The sequence below is a fragment of the Camelus dromedarius genome, chromosome 20 (assembly GCF_036321535.1).
Source record: "Camelus dromedarius isolate mCamDro1 chromosome 20, mCamDro1.pat, whole genome shotgun sequence".
Classification (NCBI taxonomy): domain Eukaryota; kingdom Metazoa; phylum Chordata; class Mammalia; order Artiodactyla; family Camelidae; genus Camelus; species Camelus dromedarius.
In genome coordinates this window covers 7,138,633-7,155,763 of record NC_087455.1, presented here as the reverse complement: position 1 = coordinate 7,155,763, position 17,131 = coordinate 7,138,633, and the positions used below count along the sequence as shown (strand labels likewise).

The following is a 17,131-nucleotide window of genomic DNA, read 5'->3' as shown; positions in this document are numbered from 1 at the left end:
ATTTCTCCGCAAGCTGTCTTGGCTGCCTCAACGTCATCTCCCAAGCCACATGTCTGCAATATTCTGGTTGCAATCTGCCAGGTTTGGGCCAGCTCCCAGGAGAGGGTCCGATGCAGGGCAGTGGCAGTGATGCTGCAGTTCACGCCTCGCCCCTGTCTCCTCAGACCACACGAGCCTCTGCTGGGCTCCCGGCTTCACACGGGTCCTCTCTCCCGTTCACCCCACTCAGCAGTCAATCCACCACCCAGCCATTCATCTGAGTTCCATTCTGCTCACCAGTGTCTAGCAAAGGACTTCTACGCACCAAGCTTTGTGCTCGGCTCTGGGGGTAAAGGAATAACCATCCCAGCTTCTGCCGTCAGGAGTTCACGTTCAGGAGACCTCGATGCTCCTTTGCTAAGAGTCTACTGGGTGCTGTGTGCCATTTTCAGCGCTACGAATGCGCAAATGACTCGCTGATGTTTCTGAGATACCTTGTGCAGCACCCTGTTAAGAAGCCTTTGCTGAATCCTCGTTGCCTGTGGGATAGTACCCTGGGGTTTCCTACCTTCTAACTGCATCTCTTGCTTAGGTTGGATTTAATGCCCTCTCAACTTTGTTCCTTGCCACCCTTCTACGCGCACACCTTTCTTCACTCAGGAGAATTAATTGGTCCATCCATCCATCCATCCATCCATTCACTTACTCAGTCACTGGCTTACTCATTCAGTACATATTTTCCTGAGTTCCAAGTCCTGTCCTGAGGACGCTGAGATATTTGAAGCCAGCACCTGTCCCCTATGGCTCCTTTAGGTATCAGACCTCTGGGTTCACCTGCCATCCCTGCCCAGTCCCCCAAGAGTGGCCACCTGCTCTCTTTCCTTTTCTCTAATCATTTCCTCCCATCAAAGCTCACTCAAGTCCTACTTCTGTATAGCTTCCTCCGGACCACCCTCTTGCTCAGAAATCCCTCCCCACTCTGAATTTTCAAAGCATGAGAAATCCTGGCTCTCTCTTTACCCTGATGATAGAGAGCCTTGTCTTGAGGCCACTGATATGTGTGTTCTGCTGGATATAGTCCATATTTTCAAAAAGTGGGCAGTGAGCGTGAGCAGGCCTCCAAGGCAGAGATCACAGGGGACTTACTTCCTGTCACTTAGTTTGTAACGATGGGTTTAATTGAGTTTTTTAGGCCATGATAATAAGTCAGATTGTAGGAGTTAAACGCATGGATAACAATATTCACCATGACAGTTACAAGTGACTTCACCGAATGACAACTTTGTGGTAAGTAGTTTACATCCATTGCCTTGTTCAGTCTGTACATCATCTCTGCAAATGTTCACCGTAACGTCCCCATTTTCCCAGTCAGGAGCTGGAAGCTCAGAATGACGAAGGTGGGTGGCAAGGTGGCAACGGGCAGAGCGGGAGTCAAAACCCGGTCTGCCTTGACCCAGAGCCCTGACCTCCCACATTGCTTTGGCCTCACATTTGTGCAGAGATGGAAAGAGACTGGCAACCACAGGTGTAAGACTGAGGACACACAGTAGTTAGGACATGTTGGTAAGGAGCCACGTGCCTGGGTTCAGATCCTGGTGCCATCACATCCCTCTGCCACCCGTCCAGACCTGAGACGTGGGGCGGGGGCCCCATCTCTGCCCCTGCGTTTCATCACCTGTGAGGTCCTGATCACACTGTACCGACCTCATAGGGGCGTTCAGGGGTGTGAATCAGCCTGTACATGCACGGCTTTCCCACAATGCATGGCACATAGTGAGCCCTATTTTAATGATAATTATTGCCACCATTTCTGTGTCTACGTGCAGGGCGCTGTCTCAGGGGCTCTGCATAAATGGACCCCTTGATTCCACACAGTGCCCCAGCCGGCGCCTACCTAGCTTCCCACCTGTCCCCTCCTTCCCCAAGAAGCAAAGACCACCCATCACCATCCCCCTTACAGACAAGGAGCCCACGTGCGAGGCGGGGCAGGGCAGGGTGAGCAGTGCTGGGACGGGGATGAGGAGCCGGCACCTCCTGGAAGCCACACCTTCCACCCAGAGCCCCTCCTCAGACTCACTGACTGCCTAAGAAAGGGCCACGGGGCCCTCCTGGGACGGCCACCTTTGTCACAGGAACCACCCCCTCCTTGTTGCTTTCCGTGGAAGGCCTGCGAGTGGTTCACTGAGGTGTCAGTTTCAAGGAGGTCTGGTGTGTCTGTATGTTTGTGTGTGTGAGTGTGTCTGTGTGTGTGAGTGTGCATGTGGGGTGTCTTTCTATTTGTGTCTCTGTGAGAGTGTTTTTGAGTGTGTGCCTGTGTATGGCTGTGTGTGTGGCTGTGTGTGTGTGTCTCTGTGTGAGTGTGTGTGTGTGTGTGTGTGTGTGATTGTACTGTGAGTGTGTCTTTCTATCTTAGCCTTGTGGTCTGTGCCTGTGCTTAGCCAGGGGTAGGCCCTGACTCAGAAGTGACCACAGTGGCTGACTGAGGTCAAGATGCTTTACCATGTTCAAGAGAAAAAGAAGTGGTCAGCAATTGTGGTTTGTCCCTGCACTATTTTTAAAGTTAAAAAGAAAACAAGTGGAAACTCACTGCCATTTGATAGCTAGGTCAGATTGAGATAAAGTGCGGGCCCAGGCCTGGGGACAGCTGGCGTGACAGGGCAGGCTGGAGCGACCCCACAGCCAGTCCCATGGGCCCTGTGGTGCTAAGAGCAATAGGAACATTGCTGCCCACCAGGCGGAGGTCATCTCCCCCTCTTCCTGGGCACCCTCACCGTGACCTGTGAGGTGGGGTCATCATCCCCATTCACAGATGGGGAGACTACGGCCCAGCTGTCACTCACTTGCCCAAGGTTAGTTCATCAGCCAGTAGCAAGCCTGGAGTTTGAACCTGGTCCTTCTGCCCCCAAAGCCCCAGGTCTTTTCACAACTCTGCACCTCCTCCCACCGCAACCCCCACCTCCAGCCCCCAGGTTCTTTGTCTCCAATCAGGTGCTTCAAAGTGAGGGCTGGGCTAGCCGTTGGCTTGTATAACCACTGATTTTCCATGAAGAACGTGGTTTCCTTCAGAAAGATCGATTAAAACAAAGTACTCGCAGGGAGGAATGTTCTCCGAGCAGTCTTGCGATATCAGCGTAAAACCCACGCCTTTAACCACATCCTCACCCTATCAGGGACTCTGGCTTTTTCTATTTGTAGAAAATGTAGAACACAATGCAGGGCCCCATCCTGAAATCCACATCTCCCCACAGCCTACCGGTGGGCGAAGCTGGGCTCAGAGACCCAGCTCAGTGCTCTGCACTTTTCAGCTCAATTGATGATGTAAAACATGGGGCTTTGACCTTGAACATCTCGAATGTGTGTGTGTGTGTGTGGCGTGAGTTTGTGTGTGTGTGTTTTCCCTTAAGACTAAGCACATCCAGTGCTTCTCAGAAAAGCTGATCCCTCATCAATAGAAAGGTAAACCCGCAGGCACAGAGCCTCCACACTGGGGCTCAATCGTCGTGACCCTCACTTGCGGCCACTGCTGCCGACTTCCAGGCCCTGGCAGGCTGGACATTTTACTTTTACTACTGCTTAAGCCTGGGAGTTAGGGTTCTCCCTTGCCCTGAAGCTCAGGGCAAGCCCTTGGCTGGAGATCACCAGGGCCTCCCTGTGCCTTCACCTGCTCATCTATAAAATGGGGTGAGAAGTCCACCTGCCTCGTGGGATGGTTGTGAGGCTTCAGTAAATTAATATCCGTCACATACAAAGGATGCACAGAAATACTCCACAGAGACTGGCTCCTGAGTTTTTTAGGCATCTCAGCCTCCCCCGACAGGCCACGTGGGTCAGTACTTCTGTTACCCAGGAAGAAGAGGGGTTGGTGAGCATGTGAAGCCAGCCTGTGGAACTGGGGCCAGGTCTGGGGCACAGAGCTTCTACCCTGCGCTGCATTTAGAGCCTGCGATTCGGGGCCTCGACTCTCCCTGAGGACAGGCGCAGTCCTGGGCCCCGGCCCTCTGCCTGCCCTGTGGGTATCCGCTCTGCCCAGGGCTGCCCTCAGCTCTCTGTCTACCTCGGGGCAGCCTGTTTTCATTGCAACGCCTGTGCTTTGCCGGTGACCCTTCAGTCCTGACTTGACCCACAAAGCCCACTGGGACCTCCCGGGAGGCAGCACTGGAACGCACTCCCTTATCCCAGGAAATCCATCCAGTGGGCACTTGGGAGGACGGGTCTCCTCCCCTGTACACATCTATCTGTTGTCTCTTTGACACGATGAGTCATAGCACCAACGATCCAGGTGAGCATGGCACCTCACTTTACAGTTTCCAGAATGCTGCTTCTGCTTTAATTCAATGGTCCTCTGAAAGACCCAGAAAGGGCGGCGCCCTCCGGTAAACCCATTTCACATACGAGGAAGCCGAGCTCGGTGTTGCCGGTATCTTAACTCAGGGTGGAGGTGCACATGGGAACACCCACCACGGAGTCAGCCACATCAGTGCTCTGCTTACATCAGAGCAAGAGGGGACAGGTCAGCTCAAGGATGTGATGCACCGTCTTGTTCTGGACGTGAAAACACACAGGGCCTAATGTGGGGTTGAGAGCACCACCGGGGGGTGGGCTGCCAGGACTGGAGTCCTGGCTCTGCCACCCACCAGCTGTGTGACGATGGGCAGGATACTGAACCTCTCTGTGCCTTACTTTCCTCTATGGTAAGGGGGTAAATAACATTTACATCTCAGAGTTGTGGAGAGGATTTAATGAGTAAATATATATGAAGTACTTAAAATCATTGTTGCCAAGCTCCTAGCTCCTGGTACATATTAGGTACTTGATAAATGAAAATTCTTCCTGTCCTTTCGGAGCCTCAGTTTGTCTTGTCTGCAGAGTGGGGATGGCCGCTGTCCCTCCTGCCCCCATATCCTTGTGACAATTACATGAGACAAAGCAGACACAGTTCTTGAGAGCTTGCTATTTAAGGAGCCCCAGGAGGCGGTGGTGGGATGTGTCTACTTTTTGCAGAGCCCTCTTCCCAGCGGACTGTTCTGATCTTTGTTCCGGTTTAACCAGCTCTTTGCCTCAATGTACAACTTTAGTTCACAGCCAGGACTGAAGATCACTGCACCCACTGCCCTCATCTCACAGGAAACTGAGGCCTGGGGAGACTCGTTCAAGATCCCACAGCATGTTCACATGACACCGATCAGTCCTGACCTCCCACATGCCTGCGGGCCTCCTGGGAAGGGTCCCGGGACTCCCAGCCTGGATGAAGGATGCAGAACCCTGATGTGGCCCTGCGGCCTCTGGGCTGAGTGGGGGAAGGACGTGAGTGAGACTACCGGCCCTGAGTCTGCCTTCTCTTCCAGGGCGGCTCCGCATTCTCCCCTGCCGCTGTCATCAGGCCAGAGAGGGCTCAGCAGCAGGCAGCTGCTTTGGCAAAGGAGGTCGGCTGCCCCCCCTCACCCATCCGAGAGACGGTGTCCTGCCTCCGCCAGGAGCCTGCCAACATCCTCAACGACGCCCAGACCAAGGTGGGCACTCGTGTGCAAGTTGGGGAGGGACGTTCTCTGATCTCTTACAAAAGGAAACTGGGCCAGGAAAGGAGACAGGGCCCACCCAAGGCCACACAGTAGGCTGATGACCAGCTGGAGCTAGAATGCGTATTCCCTGACCGCCAGGGCCGTGTGTGGGCCACAGTCCGTAATGGATCACGCACGGGTCCTGAAGGTGGACAGATCTCTCTGCACATAGGATTTTATCTGTACAATGGGAGTGATGCTGTGAGCCTTATAGAGTTACTAGGAGAGGAAAATGAGGTGACCCGAGGAAAGGGTCTTGCCTGGTCTGGGACCATGATGGCACCCAGTCACGTCACTGCTACATGTACTGAGCGTTATGGTCACGGCTGCAGTGGAGTGAGGCCACCATGCCCCCTTAGATAGACCTGTGTGCTCCCTCTTCCAGCCTGTAAGGATCCTGCTCACGGCCCCCCATCTCTGGCTGGCCCTGATGTTAATGAAAGGGAAACTAGCAGGAATAACTATCATCTGAGCTGGTGGCTTAATCCCTTAGGCAGTGAGCCTGGACTTGCAGACCTGGAGTGGGGTTTATCCTCAGCTCCTCTGAATGTGGGCTGATCAGACAGCGGCTAAAGCTGATGGATTTCCCTGGCACATCCTGCCTTTGGCCACCACCCCTCCTCAGTCAATGTCTCCTCCCGCCTGGCTCACACAACACCAGGCTCAGCCTTACCCATTCCTCCCAGTAGATCTGGAGACTCAGCTTCCCACCCCTGACACTGTCACCTGGTGTCCTGCCTGCCTATTGTTCTGGTCATTTCTCAGTAGAGCCCCAGGTGGATAACATCAGTGTTCATTATGGTTAAGACCTGAGGAAGCAAAGCAATGCAACTGATTACGCCAGTACCATTTTTTTAAAGGCTAAAATCCATATAAATAACGGCACCCCTTTGCACCCCGTGCAGCTCCTGGCTGTGAGTGGTCCTTTCCACTACTGGGGTCCTGTGGTCGACGGCCAGTACCTCCGAGAGGCTCCAGCCAGAGCGCTGCAGAGGCCTCCGCGGGCAAAGGTGGATCTGCTCATCGGGAGCTCTCAGGACGATGGGCTTATAAACAGGGCCAAGGCCGTGAAGGTAGGCGGGGGTGGCCTCCGGGGTGGCTCTGGACCTAAGTCTGACCTTGGTCAAGAATCGTTGACTTGCTTATTTCCAAAATAATTACTGAAAAACTACAAGTGCAAAGGCTCTATAAGGAATTTGGGAGGTGGTGGTGGGAGGTGGGGTTCAGAAATAAGATACCTGCTGAGTTGGGAGCAACACAGACACAGGCGCACCCCCAAGTTACATCTGTGAATGAATCAGCGTGGGAAACTGTGAGCAGAGCCAGACTCAGGAGCTCTGCAGCTGCAGGGTTCCAGGTCGTGGGTACCCCTGCTCCACGAAGGATGCTTGTCCCATGCAGACTGGGAGAAGGAGAGGCAGGGTGATGAAGGGAGTCCTGGCAGGGAAACACAAACACCAGCCTTCCAAGTTTCTGAGCTTCCTAACCTTCCCAGGGAAGCAAGGGCCACACACCTGGAAAGAGCAGCTTTGTGTGGCTTGTTGGAGACTCCGCGAAGTGCGAGGAATTTGTGAGGTCATTTATCTGCCTGGACACATGCTTCCTACTCTGACCAGAGAAACCATCTCTAGATCTCAGTAGAATGTGGCTCAGCCTGGAAGAGGTCACGCACACCCTCCCCTGACCCACCCACCTCTCCTTGTCAAGTAGCTCCTGATGGGCCCTCTAGGTTGTCAGCCTGGGACGGTGGCCCCAGCGCATGACACACACTGATAACACACACTCAACGCGGGGCTCTGTCTGGCTCTACTGAGTATAAGGCAGTATAATTAGTAACAACAAAAGAGAATCATTGAGGGTGAGGTTATAGCTCAAGTGGTAGGGCGCATGCTTAGCAGGCATGAGGTCCTGGGTTCAATCCCCAGTACCTCCATTAAAAAAAAAAACAAAAAAACTCATAACAAAAAAGAATCATTAATGCAACCAAATGGGATCTTACATCCTTTGGATTATTCTGTTCCCTTGGGTAATCTACCTCATTTAGGGGAATCTATGTTACAACAATAAAAGCACCACTTTGACATGATAGATGCAATTATTGTGGCAAAACACTGTAAGCAACTCAAATGCCTGTAAGTGCCAGGGAAACGGCTGCCTAAATTAAGATACACACGAACTATTGAATATGATGCAGATGGTGAAAAGAATGAACCAGACGCATCTCTCCTGGCTGAAGGTTGCCTGTGACGTGCTGTTAAACAGAAAACAAAAGACAGGAATGCAGAGGAACGTGAAATTAAAGTAGCAATCATAGTTTTTAAAGAACAAGCAACCTGTAAATGTGTAAATATGTATAATTGTGTATGTATCTATGGGAAAGGACAGTGGGTGTAGAGAGATGCACAACAAGCAGTCAACACGGGCTCTCTCAGGAGGCGTGGCAGTGTGAAAACGTATGCTTTGGATTTCGTGTTACTGACATTACTAAACATATCTGCAAATTATCTACAACATATGTACATATATGTGTGCATGTACATGTATATGCATAAATAGAGAGTGTTGTGTGTGTGTGTGTGTGTGTGTGTGTGTAGCTGCAGGGGGGTCATAGAGCAGACCTTGTTCACTATTAGCTTCCGTCTGGTTGACTCACAGCCATGGAGAAGGAATTTTTGCCCCTGATCCATCCCTACTTTTTTTTGTCAAGGACCCGTATATAACTCAGCTCTTTACTTCAAGGGGCCACAAGTTGATTATTGAACCAGACTAACACTCAGAAACCCTGAAAAAAATGCCACTCTCTACCACTAGCCCTGGGCTTTTCTTCTCGGAAGTAGTGTGTCTTCAAAATACTTCTGATTAAGCTCGTCATCAGGTAAAACCTAGTCAGCCTAGGCATTTGAGTATAAATTATATACACGCACACTCCTAGACTAATCGCTGTAAGAGATTCATGAAAACAAAGCAATTTTAAAGCACGCTGCACAGTCTACACGCTCCACGCGGGAGACCCTGCCCTACAGCGTGGCCATGATGGAGAGACGTGCCATTGGCCTGCACGCTCTTCCACACAGCCCCGCATTTCACATTGCCCGGCAGGGGAGGATGTGGGAATCTTTGTGCAGAAGATGCTGCTTCCTCTGAGTGTCAGTTCTTTGGATCGTGCACTGAGAATGCATCCCAGCCATCTCCGACCTTAGAGAGAGAGGAAGAACCACATTCCTGGGAGCCTGAGGGGCCATCCCAGACAGGTGGAGGGAAGCAGGTCCTGGCAGCAAGTTCCCATACTCCTCCCACCAGCAGGGGAAAAGCCATTCACTGGGGCTGGGAAGCAGCGAGAAGGGTATTACTGGCAGATTTGGTGCTGGGGTGGACCAAAGGGCAGCTCAAATCTGTATTTTCGGATGATGCCAGCCCGTTGTTAAAGGGCTGCCTGCAGCCACTTTGGTCTTTCCTGGTCCCCTCCCAGTAGCATCATGGGAGTCTCCCATCTCTCTCCTGAATGTCTGAGCCCCTTCAGCAGGGAGCCTGGGTGCAGGGGCCTAGGATTCCTCCTCAGCAATGCATTTCTATTCCTCTCATTGAGTTTCCCTCTGAGGCTTTCAAGGAAATGTTTCCTTGATCCACTTGCAAAGAAAAATGGTGCCTGCTGATAGGAGCTCACTGCCTGCTCCCAGGGATGGGTAGGAGAGCGTGCGCTCGAGTCCAGGCACCAGGATAGGGAAACGGCCTGGTGGAGAAGCAGCCAGCCCCGTTCCACGGCTCGTATCCATACCCCAGGCCCGGGCAGTGCTCCCTCGGCACCTTTATTCTTGGTTAGACTATTCCTCTCTTTCCTTCTCCGTGTATTCTCTTGTGAACAGGCGTCAGTGCAGCTCCCGGGTGGTTCTTGTAAGCCTGCGTCCTGCTGGGCACCCACCCAGGCGCTGCCTGATGTGGAGAATTGGGAGGAGGAGGGACATAGTAACATGTGGATTTGAAGGCAGGTCCACACGTCCAGTGCCGTTGCATGCTGATCTCTCCTTAATGCGTGCCTCCAGCCCATCTCTATACCTCCTGCCTGGACCTTTCCCTTGAACTTCTAGACTGGTTTAGCCCATTGTCTACTTGACATCTGCGCTTAGATGTCTCATCGCTTCTCACTGCTAACACATCCAGACTGAACTGCTGATTCCACTTGTGCCCCTGCCTCCGAGCAGCGTGTTCTCCGCTGTCCTTACCATCTCCATAAACAGGCTCCGTGCCTGCCTGCTCAGGATCCCAACCTCTCTCTCCTCGTACCAGCATCCTATGGGCACAGCTGGTTGGCTGCATCTCCAAACTGTTTCCAACCACCTCTCCCCACGTCTTCTGCCACCCCCCTGATCCCTGCCATCATCTTTCTCCGGGATTTTTATAATGGCTTCCAACCATCTCCCTGCTTCTGGCTTTGTCGCCTGTGGTCTACGAGAACCACAGTGGCTGCTGTAAACCCTCTGCAGTAGAAGTCAGACCATGTCCCTCCTCTGCTTCAAGCCCTCCAGTGGCCTCAGCGCATGTAGAGGAGATGCCGCTATCTGCTGTGGCCCCTATTTGCTCTCTGACCTCATCTCCTGCGGCTCCCCTGGGCTCACTGTGCTTCAGCCCAGCTGGATCCTATGGTATTCCTCAAATATGCCAAGCACACTCCCCGCTGAGGGTCTGGGCACCTTCTGTACTCTCTTCTGGGATGTTCTTCCCCAGGTAACTCACTGCCTCACTTCCTTCAGGGTCTGCTTCTTCAGAGACAACTTGCTCGATCAGTCAGGTGGAAAGGCAGCCACACCCCCAGCAGTCTCTCTCCCCCTCGTCCTCTTCCCCATTCTCAACACTCAGACTATTTCATTTCTTCTTCAACTAGAATGTGAGCCCTGAGCTCTGAGACTTTACCTGGCTCCTTTCCTGCTGCAGCTCTGGTGCCTACAAGTGTCTGGTGCACAGTAAGTGCTCAGCGAATCTTTAACCAATTGAAAGAATGAAATTATAGATCTAACCTAGGCATCTTCAAGGAAATAATTTGTCCCCAAATGACCCTGTGAATCAGGGATCATCATCACTGAATTTCAGATGGGAAACCAGTTCAGAGAGAAGCCAGAATTCAAATCCAGGTCTGTCTGACTCCAAAGGCACCCTCTTTCCATTCCAGCCCTCTGGGAAAAGCTGGCTTCTCCCTCCATAAGCTTGCTGTCCACCAGTGACGGCATTCTGGGCACTCACGTGTACACAGACCCAGCTAGAATCAGGGCCACTCAGTGCAAAGGGTTTTGCGGTCCTATCCACATCTTATTTCATCTTAGCCATAATACTACGAGGTAAGCACCCACGAACCAACACTGAACACCATAGTACCAGGAAGAAACAGGTTTTGAGAGGTTTAAGGATTGTCCCAAGGTCACCTAACTAGTCATTTGCAGAGTCAAGTCTCCACTGCAAGTCCCCTGGCTCCAATTGAGGTGTTCTGTGTGCTAAACTCTAGCACCACCTACACCTACAGACATACTCATAGCCCAGAGGAATCCTCAGAATCCTGCCCAGTGCAGAACTGCAATGGAGTAGTGTAGACGCCCAAGTGGAAACCGAGCTATCAGCTGCCCTCTGGACGCGGCACCCAAGTTACTGTGTTATTTCAAAACATCCTGCTGACGCGTGCCTTCTGGGTTGCCCTCCCTTCCCTCAGCCCGCTTGTGACCCACAAGCAGAGTTGGGTTCTGGGTGTCTCTGTTCCCTCTACAAGGCTCCACAGCACCTGAGTCCAACCACCGTTAGCCAAGGAGAACCCCAGGATGGCACGTTCCCAGGGCCTCAATCCCAGCGATTCCTTCTCCTGAATCCTCTGTCCATCCAAACTGGCCCAGCCCCTCCCACCCTGTCCGTGCTGAGAAGCAGGACATATCGACTGCAGAAAATCTCCACATCCGCCTAGAACAGGATCTCAAGCCTGTCTTCCCAACACAGAGGCCTGTTCGTTTAGCCACATAACTTAACAAGGTCACTTACTATGTGCCAGACACGGTGCTGGGTGTTTGGGGCATAAATACCAATTAATTCCCTGCCCTCGGGGAGCTCACCATCAGGTAACAAAATGGAAAATGAGCACAAGTGAATAACTAAAATACAGGTTGATGCACGTGATATGGAGAGACAGACATCCTCCTGCAGGACCCCAGGGCAGTTGGGGAAGAGAGGGTCACTGGACCTGCAGTGGCACTGCCAGCAGGAGTGACCCCGTGACGAAGGAACTGACCAGGACCCCGTCCCCCCAGCTGTCCATCTATGGAACTGGGAGAGTGTCCTGGGTGTCCATGGACTGTAATCAGGAGTACTTGAGTTCCTCAGAGCCTGAGCCTCAGTTTCCCTATCTGTAAAATTGGGAGATTATCAGTACACATCCTCATAGAGATGTTGAAAGGAATCATACATGCAGCAGTGTCTGGCAAATAGCACGTGCTCAATACATATTAGTTTTTCACTTAATTCTTTACTGTGCTATTATGATCAATGCCAAAGCTGTTTTCCCTGGAAATTATCCCAGGAAAGCAGGAATACAAAGGACCTACAATCACTGAATTACCTTGCCTGACCTGAGCCAATTTTCCAGATCCTGGCAGAGGCACACACAAGCTTTCTCCTCCCCCACCCTGCATCAGTACCATCCAGAGCCCAACCCGCAAACACACACCATCCAGCTTCCCCGGGGAAGTCACAGGAGGGATAGGCATCCGTCCCACCCCAAGCCAGCCCCCTGGACTCACCCGTCCACCACCTCAGCAGAGACCCACTAAATTCCTGCAGACCAAAGAGAGTGAGTAGGGCTTCCAGCGAGTCCTTGTGAAGACCCTCACCCATCTACCACCCGAGGCGGGCAAAGGCCCACCAAGAGAGTCTCAGTGACCCCAACAAAGTTGATCACATACCGTGGTGCATCAGCACCGCCTGGAAAGGTTCTGCTCACGGAGAATGATTTTATTTTCTGAAGTAGCAGCTCCCTGTTGAAATTCTTCATCAGTCGCCGTGGTGGGGATTTTTTTCCCCTCTTCTCTCTCTCTCTCTTCCTAACTGGTGAAATTGACAGTCTGCCTACATTAACCGGGCATTAATTTGCATGATCAAAAGCAGATTTGTTCCAAGAGGCAATGCTCTGCCTTCCCTTCCAAGCACAAGCATCTCCAAGGAAGGCGAGAAAAATCAGAATCGGCGCGTTGCCGTGGTGCCCCTGAGCTTGGCCGCGAGTTGGCCTCGTCTGGTAGCAGGTGGAATGGGGGCCCCGGGGGGAGCAGGGAGACGAGGCAGCCGTCTGAGAGTTGGAAAGTAGCACCTGGCAGCCCCAGGCGCTGGCACGAGCCCCAGCTCAGGAAAATCAAGCCTTTGGTGACAGATTATAGCAGAGGAGCGTGCAGGAGTCCCAGTGAGTACAGTGATTTCCTGCGGAGACGCGCTGCTGCACCGAATTCCCCGGCCCTGGCGGGTGGAGGGGTGCGAGGGTCCGGACTCCCAGCACAGTGGAACCCTGTGGAGATCCCAGGATCTGGAATCAGGAACATGGGTCTCAGTTCCTGGCTTTAACCAGGCAAGTCAAGCAGGTTGCTCAGCCAATTTGAGCTGCAGTTTCCTTATCCTTTGAACGGGCACAGGGCGACCAGCCCCGCAGTTACAAGAGGACTTTTAGGCAAAGGGGACAGCGCCCGACCCCTGGAGCCCTGTCAGGCTCCTGACTCTGGGCGGCCCCAGCACACTGTGACCCCTCCATGCCGGCACTGTGACCACCAGGCCCTCAGAGCTGTCACTCACACACGTCACCTTGTGTCATTGTCCCCGGGCTCTGCCACGTGCATTGTTGTTCTCAGCGTGGAGAAACCCAGGGATCAGCGGGGTTCACTTGTACTCCCAAAAGAGTGAAAATATTTTATGACTGTACTGGTTACAAATGAATGTGAGCCAGGCTGGAGTCATTATTATACATTCATTATTGTTGTATTTATTTTCTTCTGGTTTTAAAAGGAATTAAAAGGAACATTGTATCGTGGGTCCCTATAGTTATGGTGGGGCCTGGACATGGGGTCTGCTGCTCCTGATGGAGAAGTGGACCCCGTGTCCCCTCACAGCCACAGTTAGTGGTCGAGGCTGGACCCGGCTATGTGCATATTCGTGTAGCGACACACACTCATCCAGGTCTCCCCTCTAGGCTCTGGGGGAGAGTTGTAACTCGCGCAGATAAGTCTCCTGGCTGTGGAGTTCATGTCCTAGGGAGATGACATGGACAGTGATGTGTCAGCAAAGAAAGTAAGGATTTCAGGTCTTGAAAAGTGCTCTGAAGAAAACTGTACTGGTAATGGGAGAGGAAGTGATGCACTGGGGAAGAGCACTTCAACAGGGAGATCAGGGAGGTGGTTTCTGGATGGACCTGAATGATGAGAAAGGGCCAGCTGTCAGGGGATCTAGGTGAAGAGCTAGTGCAAAGGCCCTGAGGCAGGGCTGGTCTGGGGGACATAGAAGGCTGGAGTGCTAGGAAACCCAGTGGATAATGGAAGGAGCAGTAGGAGAGGAAGTTGGATGTGTTGGAGGGACCGGTTAGATGAGACCCCACAGGCCCTTAGAAAAGTGACTTTATTCTACTTGCTGTGGGCAGTTATCAGAGAGTTTTAAGCTAGAGAGTGATTACACTGATTTGTCTTTTTTTTTTTTTTTTAAAGAGCATCTGGCAACTCTATGAAAACTAACTATGGGAAGTAACAGAAGAAGTAGAGACCAGACTGAGGTCTGTTGCAAAGTCTAAGGAGCAAGCTGGTACATTAATTTAGGATTAAAGTCATGCTAAAAGTGAGACATGCCAAGATTTGGGATATGTCTTGGATTGGCAGCTGGGTATATGAGTTGGGAATTCAGGAGAGAGATCAGAGCTACAGATTTAGGGGGAAAAAAAAACAGGAACATTTGATGTCACAGAAAGCCACGGAAAGGCAGTTTTTCTGAAAGGAAGCAGAGGTCAAGTGCAGAAAGTCACTGGAAGTGGTGTGAGATGATGGCAGAGATCTGATCCCTGGACCGGGCAGGATGTAGGTCCCCTCCACTGGCCTCCTTGCTCTTCTCGCCACCTCCCTGCAGTCTCAGCTCTACTGTCCTCCATGAGGCCTGTGCCCCTCTGAGGGGCCCCTGAACGATTTCAACCCTCACCGGCCAGCACTCCAGTGCCCCTCCCTGCCCTGCCGGCTTCGTTTGTGCCATAGCCCTGATCACCACTGAACATTCACCCTTACAGAGATTTGTCACGTATCGTCCTCCCCCAAGCTTGACTAGAAGCCCCGCAAAGGGCAAAGCACTTAGGCTGTGTGGTCCCCTGATGTACCCCAAGTGCCTGGAGCTGCTCCTGGCACGTGCAGGGGCTCAAGAGAAATCTGTTGACCAAACAGTGACTTGAAGATAAAGGCCCTGCAGCAAAGTGGCTTTCATCATGTCCCTCTCGGGGTGAACACAAGTGAACTTATTATTATTTTTTTAATAACTTACTAACCAGAGGGGAGACAGAAGTCATATTTATTGCCATCCACTTGATAATTATGAATTCTCATGTGATTCTACCACTGACCCCAGGCACAGAGAAGAGTATCCACTGAATGCACTTACTGATCAGCAAAGAATCTTCTGAGTTCACACACAGAGCCAGGTCCGAACCTGGGTGTCTCAAGGCTTAGTCCACGAGGCCACAGGCATTCAAGGTGACTGTGGTCCCCTCCACAGCCTCAATGCTTCCCAGGGTGCTAACTTTTCTATAGGACATGTTAAGGGCAGTCCTTTAAAAACAGGCACAGGGACGAGCCTATTCTTGGTGGTCCTTAACCAGCTCGGCCCTAGCGAACCCGCCTCTGAGGCAGGTGCCTCCTGTATTTACAGCTGGTAAAGTCAGCACCCCCGCGCCCCCCACGCCCCGCCCCCGCAGTCACATGGTGGCCCCACTCCCTCTTGCTGACTCTCTAATTAAACCAGCACCAGCATCTGTGCTTCTGATCTCGCCAAGAAGGAGGAGACCTGGGCCTTGCTGACAATGGGCCTCTTCCCGTTCCCACATGCCCCTGGGGGCTCAGGTCCGCGCTCCAGCATCTCTCCAAAATATGACCGCGGACACGGCCGTGCCCCTGCTAGACTCAGCAGCTCCGATCCCCTTAGAATGTGAAACACATTGCAATCTCGCAGAAGCATAAACTGGCCCCTTGCGTCAGCATTCATGCCATGAAATTGGACTGTTAGTGGCACTTCCAGCCATGCACGGGGCCTGGTGCCCTGCTGCTCTTAAAAGTTGCCTCATGGTGGGAAGAGATTCTGCAGAAACCATGAAGGAAGCTCTAATTTGGGGGGCAGGGTCAGTCATTTTCCAGCTGAGATTCAGAAGAGGCGTTCCAAGGGTTTGGATCCACAGCCAGTGGGACCAGGATGGATCAGGCCTCTCTCAAAACCTGGGCTCCCTGGGCCCAGCAGAGCTGGACATCCAGTGACAGTCACAGCAGACATCAGGCTGACAATGTGTAGGTGCCATCTCCTTTAACCTCATGACAGTTTTATGAAGAGAGTAATGCTATTGTGCCCATTTTACAGAGGGGAAAACAAAGGCAGAGAAGATTCAGTAATTTGCCCAAGGTCACATTGTTGGTATGTGGCAAAGCTGGCATCCAAACCCAGGTCTTTCCAGCTCTGGGATTTGAACCTAGGAGGTTTGACTTTGGACTTGCAGCCTCACTTGTACTCTCTCTATGAAAGTCAGTGTCTTCTTCATTCATTTGTCCAATACTTATTTCCCAAGCACCTCCTGGGTGCCTGGCAACACGCTGAACCCTGCATGCCCCTCTGCTGTTTGGTAGCCCTGGAGAGCTAAACTGACGGTAACGGCACCTGGGGATTCAGCAGAACATCCTGAAGGCACACAAAGGCCCCTGCCCAAGCCTTGGACAAGGGAATAGTAATCGCTCACGTCTGTTGACCACGTGCCCAGCTCTGTGCTAAGCCCTTTACGTGCAGGCTTCATTGGAATTCAGCAATTCTACCCAGTTGCCCGACTCACAGGGTGATTTTGATACTTCACTGAAATACACATGCTAAATGTTTGGCAATAATTGGAGCTACACAATGGTTAGTAATAAAATTTTTATGACGAAATATTCCAGAAACTCAAAAAAGTACAGAGAAGAACATAATGCAGGCTTCCTCCTAAACTATTTGTAGTTTATGAAATCAATTACATAGACTGCAGGCAAGCATTTTTGAACAGACTGGAGCAGACTGGACTAGAATAGAATACACAGTGTCAGATACGGCTGGTGACAGCCTTGAGTGTGCGTGTAATTCATGAACGTTTCTGCAGGCCTTTGAGTGTGTGTGTGTGTGTGCTCATGTGTGTGTGCATTCTGCATGTATAAAATGTCTCTTTTGCTGTAGATCAGGGTCAAAATATTTGAAAGTCACTGATAGAATAAACACTCATAAATTTGCTATTCAGATTTAACAGCTATTATTATTTTGCCATATTTACTTCAGATTTTTTTCCAGTAAATAACCTCATTTGAGGTAGAATTCAAACTGCTTTGCAC

General features: G+C 51.7%; 1 protein-coding gene across 2 annotated transcripts in view; it reads left to right on the top strand.

Moving 5' to 3' along the window:
• Positions 1–17,131, top strand: part of TG (thyroglobulin) — a 203,803-nt gene that overhangs the window by 165,989 nt on the left and 20,683 nt on the right. For both annotated transcript variants that reach the window (XM_064476826.1, XM_064476825.1), the window contains 2 exons: positions 5,325–5,489; positions 6,443–6,610. In XM_064476826.1, coding sequence (XP_064332896.1) covers positions 5,325–5,489; positions 6,443–6,610 — 333 coding nt within the window. The remainder of the gene's footprint in view (positions 1–5,324; positions 5,490–6,442; positions 6,611–17,131) is intronic.